The following is a 9,187-nucleotide window of genomic DNA, read 5'->3' as shown; positions in this document are numbered from 1 at the left end:
CGGGGCGGGGGGGGGGCTCGGTAGGGTCGGGGCCTGCCCCGGTAGCCGCCCGCGGAGCGCCCCGGTTCGGCCGCGCCGCATTCGGGTGTTTCTGCCCCGGTTTAAAGGCAACCGGAGCCCCCGTCGCCGCCCCCGCCGCGGCGGCGGAGGGTCCCGGTGTCGGGGAATGAATGGGGCCGAGGCGGAGCGGCCCCGCCAAGGCCCGGCCCTCGGCGGGCAGGGCCCGGCCCGGTGCCGGTGCCGCCCGGGATGGGGCCGTTGAGCGTTGCCGCGCGGTTTGAACGGTCCTGGCGCCCTCCTCAACCGCGAGGAGTCCCCGGTAAGTAGGAGATCCCGGGGTGCGGGCGCGGTGCTCGTCTCCCGCCTCCCCGTTCTCAAACCCAGGAGCCGCCTCTGGAGCGTGTTGGGGCCGCAGGAACCCCCCGGCCCCCTCCCGGTGCCGCCGTCCCGGGCGCTACGGGGCCGGTAGCGTCCCACCGGGCAGCCCCGGCACCGGCCCTGCCCGCGGTGACCCCGGTGGAGCGGGGAGAGCTGCCGGGGTTTCCCCTCCGGAGCCCAAACCCGCGCCCCGAGGTGCCTCCGCGCCGGGAGCCCTAATTAATTAGCTGCTTTCATTGTAATTCTATTGAATTCCGTGACCCAAAACCGGTGGGTGCCGTTACCGGCAGAGCTCAGCTCCGGTGTTCTCTCCCGGTGGAGCTGAACTTGGCAGAATGATGCTTTTTGGGAGGGAAATGTGGCTCTTACAGAGCCAGTTACCCGCCGACGGGCTGGATTTCCCCAGGTTTGGCTGAAACCAGAGGCTGGTGGCACCTCTCGGAGGGATTTTTTTGGCCAGAACTGATGTGCCCTGGGGGGGGGGACGCGTTGGCTGCTCCCCCCCCTCCCCATCCCCACAAGGGCCTTTGCTTTGGGGTGGTTCTTCTGGATCTCGTGGGGCTGCTTTGCCTTAACGTGACTGAAAACAAGAAGGATGCACTAAAGTTGGGAGTTTTCCGTTGAATGCCTGTGGAATCCATCATGGTGAAACAGCAGTGCTACTACATCCTGCCTACAATTGTCTATAGTCTGAAAGTAGTTTCTTTTTTAATTTTTAAAAGAAAAAAAAAAGGCGCCTTTCCAGGGTGTATAAATGAAAGTAAAACTCGTTACGTAAAACAGGTTTCTCGGTGCTGGCTGGGGGTGAATATCTCGTTCAGCAGATGATTTCTGCAGTGTCCTCAAACTGTAGGAATTGTCATAGAATCATAGAATTGCCCAGGCCTCCAAAGGGACCTCCAAAGGGCATCTCGTCCCACCCCCCTGCAGTCAGCAGGGACACCCCCAACTAGACCAGGTTGCCCCATCGAGCCTCCCCTTGAATATCTCCAGGGAAGGGGCCTCAACCACCTCCCTGGGCAACCTGTCCCAGTGCTCCACCACCTCCCAGTGAAGAACCCTCTCCTCATCTCCAGTCTAAAGCTGTTCCCCTCCAGCTTGAAGCCATTGCCCCTCGTCCTGTCACTGCAGCCCTTTCTAAACAGGCTCTCCCCAGCCTTCCTGTAGCCCCCCCTCAGGTACTGGAAGGCTGCTCTTAGGTCTCCCCGGAGCATCCTCTTCTCCAGGCTGAACAACCCCAGCTCCCTCAGCCTGTCCTCGGAGCAGAGGTGCTCCATCATCCTCGTGGCCCTCCTCTGGACCCTCTCCATCAGGTCCATGTCCTTCTTCTATTGAGGGCTCCAGCCCTGCACACAAGACTCCAGGTGAGGTCTCACCAGAGCAGAGTCAAGTGGCAGAATCCCCTCTCTGGACCTGCTGGCAACGCAGCTTTTGATGCAGCCCAGGATGGGATTGGCCTTCTGGGCTGTGAGTGCCCACTGCCTGCTCCTGTCCAGCTTCTCCTCCACCAGCACCCCCAAGTCCCTTTCCTCAGGGCTGCTTTCCAATCCCTCACCCCCCAGTTTGTATTGGTGGTGAGGATTGTTCCGGCCCAGGTGCAGAACCTTGCATTTGCTCTTGTTGAACCTCATGAGGTTCACCTGGGCCCACCTCTCCAGCCTGTCAGGATACTTCCCAGGAAACAAAGCCGGGTGGACGAGGAAGCACGAGGATGGGTTTGGGATCACACTGAAGCCACCAACGGTCACACCTGAGACTCAGCTGGAGATCGGCGCGTCCGGAGCTGCTCCTGTGACAAAAGCTGGAGACGGAGGTGTCCACAGTGTGGCTGGGGCCCCCATGTGAGCCCCCCGTGGGTCGGACGGAGCCGTGAGGCCTCTGGGGTGAAGCTGAGCCTGGACGTGCTGCTGTGAAGCTTCTGGAACCTGTTCTACAATCCTGCTCTGGGGATTGTCTTCTGAAGGTGGTGGCTGGAAGACGTGGTCGGATGCAGATGTGCGGTGGCCGTGGCTGTTTAGGAAGTCACCGAAAGGCGTGGGTGGCAGCAAAGCTTAGATTTGAGAGAAGAAATCCTTCCTGGGGCTGTTCCCCACTCGACGTCTGCCATGATTTATTGCCGTGGCACATTTAACTTCTCTCTTCCAAAGAAATCTCAATCCCATCGGGATGATACGTAACCGAAGCGCGTTCCCGGGGCTGGGACTCTTGGCACGAGGCCGAGGTCCCGGGGGATGAGTTTGGTGGAGCAAAAAAGAGCAAATTTTGGGCTCTGGGTCAACTCAAGGAGTCCCAGCAGCGTTTCTCGGCGCCTGTAGGAAAAGAGAAGACTTTTTGTGGGAATAGGGGAGCTGTTGCTCTGAAGGGCTTGGAGCACGTGTGCGTTTCACCGTTGGTCTCCTTGGAGTCGGGGTGTGGGCAGGGATCACAAACCAAATCTGGGACTTCCATCCCGTCCCTCGCTCGGGTTCGCGGTCCCGGCGCGTCCTGCGCTACTGGTTTGAAGGGTAGGTCCTGACTCAAGCAGCTGAAGGAAGGTGGTTTTTTTTTTTTTTCCCATCCTCCCTTTGGGAGGAGGAGGAGAGATTTGAAAACCAGATAAGAAGAATGAGAGGCTTTAATTAGAGTAGGCACGGTCAGGGTGGTGAGGACTGAATATCCGGGGAGGCAGCATACATTCAACGTTCAAACATAATTCTTGTTTCTAGTGCATTTTTCTTTGATCTCCTTCCCTCCTCTCGGTAGCCCACGGGCACACGAGGCTCCCTCAGCTCTAGGGATGTTTGGAAGTGCTGGGAACGGGCCGTTTTGGTGCCTTAAACCCCCTGATTTTGGCAAAGATGCCAAGGTCACGGCCAAGCCAACGCTTCAAGGCTGAGGAGGAGCGTGAGCAGCTCCCTGGGGAGGCTGGAGATATCTCCATTGACATTGAAAAAACGTTTGTGAAGTGTTAGGGCCATCGTGGTGAGCGGGGACACTGGGATTTCTGTTCTGGTAACGCCAGTTTGAGCCATGTACCCGGTTCCACGCCGTGGGATTTCTTCCTTCCAGCAGTGTGAGAAATGGCTCTGCGCAGCACCAAAGGCAGAGGGAACAGAGCGGGGTGTTTTGCAGCTTCTTTTTTCACCTCAGAGTCTTTCAGTCCCTATTAGAGGATGGTACTTGTGTCCAATAAGGAATTAAAAATACCATAGTAAGAAAAATTGCTACTCTGGGATCATTTTCTGTACCTGAATAAGTAGGTGCTGCTGCTTTTTCTGCTGTTGTGGCCTTTCCTGGAGCTGGCACCAGAGTCTGTGCACCCAAACTGCTGAGGAGGGACTGGGTTTGACCCCCCCCAGGCACAGGGAGCTGTGGGGCAGGAGGGGGGCCATGGGGCAGGGAGAGGGGTTTCTCCGGAGAGCAATGCAGCACTTGGGGAGTAATAATGTCTCACAGTTGGGAGATCAAGAGTTGAACTGGTTGATGATCGGGTGAGTCAAAATCTGTTCTGAAAGTTTAGCAATGATCACCTTAATGAAGGTTCTGAGCAGTTAATTACTCCTTGGTCAGGTGACTGCGCTGTGATGCTCTGAGGGCAGATGTCCCCTCCTCGGGGGCTGCAGTGGAAGCCCCTCTGTCACCCCCAGGTGGGAAACTTGGCTTCCTTTGTGTCCCCATGTGCTTTAGCTTCCCAACTTTGTGTCCCCATGTGCTTTATGGCACCCGTAGGTGCCATAAATACCAGGGCAAGTGGCCCTTCAGCCCAGAGCACTTCAGCCTGACTCACTGGTGGGTCTTTGAGGTCTTCTCTGCTGGGGCATGAGCCAGGAAATAAATCCCAGCTTTGATCTTGCCCCTCTGGAAACAGCCCAAGCGAGGAGCGTCCGCGTCTCCTGTGCCTTGGCAACAGCGGGGTTTGAGTGGCTGTTTGCCTCCTCCTGGGGCCCAGAGGAGCGGTTTGGGGCTTGGCTGGAGCTGCCAGAAGAGTAGCAGAGCCCACAGAGTGGCCCCACGTGGAACTGTGAACCCCCACCAGTCCCTGGACACTGGTTGTGGTGGTTGTGGAAAGCCAGAAGGATCCCCAAGAGCAGGGGAGTTGGAGTCTGTGGATGTAGGAGGCTGTAGGACCGTGTCAGAACAGTGATTCTTTGCTCCCACAGTGGTACTGACTTCAGCTGGGGCTTGCACACAGCAGAAGTGTCAAATAATCCATATTTTTATTAGTATCAATGGCCCAAAAGTGAGCTTTTTTTGGTGGTTGCGCTCTGGGGTTTTGGCTCTTTGGGTGACAAAAAGCATAAGGAAGTCTGTTGTTGGAGGTGACTGAAACTTTGCCATTGCCTGTAGTGGCTCGTCTTGAGAAGGTTGTCATAATTTTGGGTTGTTGTAGGGTTTATTTCAGTCTCAGGGTTTGATCACTTTGGGGAACAGCAGCACCAGCTTTTTGGGGGCGTCGCACATGGAATGTCTTGTATCACAGCTTGTTTAAGGCTGGAAAAACATCTTTTAAAGGTTATTATTAAAAGACAGTAGTGCAGCTTTTAAGAACAGTAAGAAGTCTTAATTAAACTTCTCTAGATGCAATAAAAAAACTAAAAATCAAAGTTGTGTATCGGGAGAAAACGAGGAAAGGCACCGTCGGGTTTCCTGGCGGCACCAAAAAGTGAGTTTTAAAACTCTTTAGTTTTGCTGAAAGATGCAAAACTTGACTTGAACTTGTCTGCAATGGTCTCTCGGCAGGCAGCCTGCTTCTGCGAAGTGGTACGACCGAAGGGACTACGTCTTTATTGAGTTTTGCGTGGAAGACAGTAAAGATGTTAATGTAAATTTTGAAAAATCCAAACTTACGTTCAGGTGAGCACCTGAAGGCTCGGGGAGGGGGTGGGATTCACCTCTGTGAATGAAGCATATTTTTTTCTTTAAGACATTTCCTGCTAAACACAAGTTTGTTGTTTTTTTTTCTCTCTCTCAACAGTTGTCTTGGAGGAAGTGATAACTTTAAACATTTAAACGAAATTGACCTTTTTAATAATATTGATCCAAATGTAAGTATCCTCTTGACTCTCCCCTTGCTATGTTCTTGGTGCTGTACCCTGAAAAACACCATCCCTTCTGCCAGAATTGAAGGCAAATTGGTCCTTAGGCCCTAAGAGTGTGCTTAAACCCGTGTCTCTGGATGGTATTTTTCAGGACAGAGAATGAGTTGATGGCTTAAATCTTAATGTGAGCAGTTCCTGGTGCAGGTTTGTGATGGTTGTGCTTAACAGATACTTGCTCTTTTTCAGGAATCAAAGCATAAAAGAACAGACAGATCTATCTTGTGTTGTTTACGAAAAGGAGAATCTGGTCAGGCATGGCCAAGGTTAACAAAAGAGAGGGCAAAGGTGGGTTTGGGCTCCTCAGTGGCCGGGGCCTGTTGCCTCTCCTGGTTTTTAAATCTTTTTTTAATATTTGGGTCATATTTAAATGATGTAGCAGTTAATGGGTCGCTTGCTGTGCCTTCTGATCTGGCAGTTCTTATTAACCTTCCTTTTCTAACAGCAGCAGCTCGTTACTTGCTTGTCCTTAAATAACTTCTCGTGTTGATCTGCAGCTCAACTGGCTCAGCGTGGACTTCAACAACTGGAAAGACTGGGAAGATGATTCAGATGAAGACATGTCCAATTTTGATCGCTTTTCCGAGGTATGGGAGGTTTGGGCTTCACCCTGTGGGGGGGGCAGGCAGGGGCTGGCAGCTGAGGAAGAGTCATCTTCCTTGGCCTTCCTCCTCCTCCTGGGTGCAGGCTCTGGCTCCAAGCTGTGGCCATCAGCAGGATGGGGGGTTTGTGTTTCCTGGCAGAGAGAAAATGAACTTATCCCATTGTAGATGCCAGCTTGGTGCCAGGCAATTAATTTACATGTTTTTGCATGTTGCCCTTGTAATTTCTGCAATTCCCTGACAATGGGCAGCTGTTGGTTAGAGTTTTGAGCTGTTTTGAGCTATTTTTGGTGGTGGGGTGCTGTCCTCACTCACATGGAGGGTGTTTTTTGGCTTCCCCCTGGTGATGGTGCCTTTCTCTCCCCGAGCAGATGATGAACAACATGGGGGGAGACGACGACGTAGACTTGCCAGAAGTAGATGGGGCAGATGATGTAAGTACTGGGGGTTGGCAGTAAATCCCTGTCAAACTCACAGTCCCTCTTCGGAGCTGGGTGAAAGCTTAAATAGCACCAGATCTCATCTGGACAAATGATGTCACCTGGCAAAGTCACCATCCCCCCAGCTGTGGTGTCACTGCTTGTGGTGTCACCTCCGTGGTGGTGGCTGTGGGGCCAAACTGAGCCCATCCCCTGGAGCCTGATGTTCCCCAACACTGGGGTTGTGCTGCCACCAGGGTTTGGGAACAGCAGCTCTTTTGCTGGTGTAAAGGGTGGGGGGAAGAGCCTTTCAAGCCCAGTCTGCTTCAGTTAATGTTTCTCCTTCTTTTTAGGACTCACCAGACAGTGATGATGAAAGTAAGTGGGTGTTCTCCTGCTCCTCACTGAGCCCCAGCAGATGTTCCCTCCTGTCAGTCTCCCTAAATCCCGGCTCCGAGCCAATGCTGGTGCCCAGCCCAAGCCGTGTGAGACCATATAATCTAGTGAAAGCCTTTACACACCAGCATGAAATACCAGTTTGACCTTCCTGGCCAGCTTGTAGTCCTGGGTTTTGGCTTTAAGAGCAGCAGGAGCGTTGGAGTCTGCGGCGCTGGGTCACTGCAGGGCTTCAGAGGGAGAAGAGGGGCTGGGTCAGGGCTAGAACTGCCCCCTGCTCTTCTTAGAGAGTCATAGAATTGCCCAGGCCTCCAAAGGGACCTCCAAAGGTCATCTAGTCCCACCCCCCCGCAGTCAGCAGGGACACCCCCAACTAGACCAGGTTGCCCCATCGAGCCTCCCCTTGAATATCTCCAGGGAAGGGGCCTCAACCACCTCCCTGGGCAACCTGTCCCAGTGCTCCACCACCCTCCCAGTGAAGAACCCTCTCCTCATCTCCAGTCTCAAGCTGTTCCCCTCCAGCTTGAAGCCATTGCCCCTCGTCCTGTCACTGCAGCCCTTTCTAAACAGGCTCTCCCCAGCCTTCCTGTAGCCCCCCCTCAGGTACTGGAAGGCTGCTCTTAGGTCTCCCCGGAGCCTCCTCTTCTCCAGGCTGAACAACCCCAGCTCCCTCAGCCTGTCCTCGCAGCAGAGGTGCTCCATCCCCCTCATCATCCTCGTGGCCCTCCTCTGGACCCTCTCCATCAGGTCCATGTCCTTCTTCTATTGAGGGCTCCAGCCCTGCACACAAGACTCCAGGTGAGGTCTCACCAGAGCAGAGTCAAGTGGCAGAATCCCCTCTCTGGACCTGCTGGCAACGCAGCTTTTGATGCAGCCCAGGATGGGATTGACCTTCTGGGCTGTGAGTGCCCACTGCCTGCTCATGTCCAGCTTCTCCTCCACCAGCACCCCCAAGTCCCTTTCCTCAGGGCTGCTTTCCAATCCCTCACCCCCCAGTTTGTATTGGTGGCGAGGATTGTTCCGGCCCAGGTGCAGAACCTTGCATTTGCTCTTGTTGAACCTCATGAGGTTCACCTGGGCCCACCTCTCCAGCCTGGCCAGGTCCTTTTGGATGACATCCCCTCCCTCTGGTGTATGGACACCACCACACAGCTTGGTGTCATCCCCAAACTTGCTGATGGTGCCTTTAATCTCCCTGTCTATATCATTGATAAAAACGTTAAACAGTATTGTCCCTTGAGGGACACCACTTGGGACTGGTTTCCATCTGGACTTTGAGCCATTGAGCACCAATGGTCTTGGTCAAGGGCTGGATCTTGCTCCCCATCCCCTGTGACGTAGTGGGGCTCCCTGTAGCTGTTTTTAAAAAGCTAAAGCAACAAAACCCTTCCCCACTAACGTTCTTCTCTTTCTCTCTAGAAATGCCGGATCTGGAGTAAGGAAAAGCGTCGTCTTCAGGGTTTGGGGAAAGAACTTCATCACAACATTTCATAATTGAGATTAAGAATTCCTGAGTTTGATAGCCCTAAAGGGAGATCCTGCATCCTTTAACCCCATTTTTTTCAGTCCATTTTCAAATGGCTTCACTGATGGGAGGTGTTTGTACCGTTGCACGGAGCGGTCCTAAGCCACGAGAGGCAATAACGTTCTGCATGAACCCGTTTTCCAGACTTCCAAAAAAAAAAACAAACAAAACCACAAAAAACTAAACAAAACCACAAAACCAAACCCAATTGAGGTGTAGGCAATCGTTAGAGAAGAGTCGCAATAAAGTTTACAGAGCCTCCTTGCCTCGTAGAGGGTGTAATTACAACGGGAGAATCCTCAATTTACACCGAGTTGGGGAAAACTGAGCGTTTTCCCTTCTCCTGCCCCAAAATCTTATACCGGGAACAAAACCACGGCCGTTTGTCATTGGCTCATGCAGCTCCCCCCCGCCCAGAACCTCCGTGGTGTCTGCAGCTCTGGTTCCACTCGAGTTTGTATCGAAAAGGAAACCGGTTTCTCCCCCGTTTTGGTGTCGGTGTGGCCCCCGGTGCCGGTGACCGGAGCCCCTCCCCTCCCGTTAGACCCTCCCGTTTTCCCCGTTGTTGCTTGTCGATCTGTACGTTTAGACCAAAATCGTATTTGCACTGTGTGGGTGTGGCAGCGACCGGCCGGTGGTGGTGGCGGCGGCGGCTTCGAAACGGGCTGAAAAACCTCGATTTATGTTCAGAGCAGCGGGGATTTTTTTAATGTCTACATTCTTTCTAATAAACTGTTGAAGACTCCCTGGCTCTCCTTCCGCCTGGGCCCTGTCCCTTCACCTGCCTGCGCC

At 53.6% G+C, this 9,187-nt stretch overlaps 1 protein-coding gene across 1 annotated transcript; it reads left to right on the top strand.

Annotated features, from left to right (window-relative positions):
- Window positions 1–5,071: 5,071 nt before the first annotated feature.
- PTGES3 (prostaglandin E synthase 3) lies at window positions 5,072–8,667 on the top strand (the record flags this gene model as incomplete). The annotated part of the gene is made up of 7 exons (XM_014959355.1): window positions 5,072–5,211; window positions 5,333–5,402; window positions 5,643–5,741; window positions 5,951–6,040; window positions 6,427–6,489; window positions 6,828–6,852; window positions 8,290–8,667. Coding segments are annotated over 7 exons (507 nt in total), but the record flags the coding sequence as incomplete, so codon positions are not given.
- Window positions 8,668–9,187: the final 520 nt, after the last annotated feature.

Source organism: Calidris pugnax, unplaced genomic scaffold (assembly GCF_001431845.1).
Source record: "Calidris pugnax isolate Ruff unplaced genomic scaffold, ASM143184v1 scaffold421, whole genome shotgun sequence".
NCBI lineage: Eukaryota > Metazoa > Chordata > Aves > Charadriiformes > Scolopacidae > Calidris > Calidris pugnax.
This window is presented reverse-complemented; position numbering and strand designations above follow the sequence as displayed.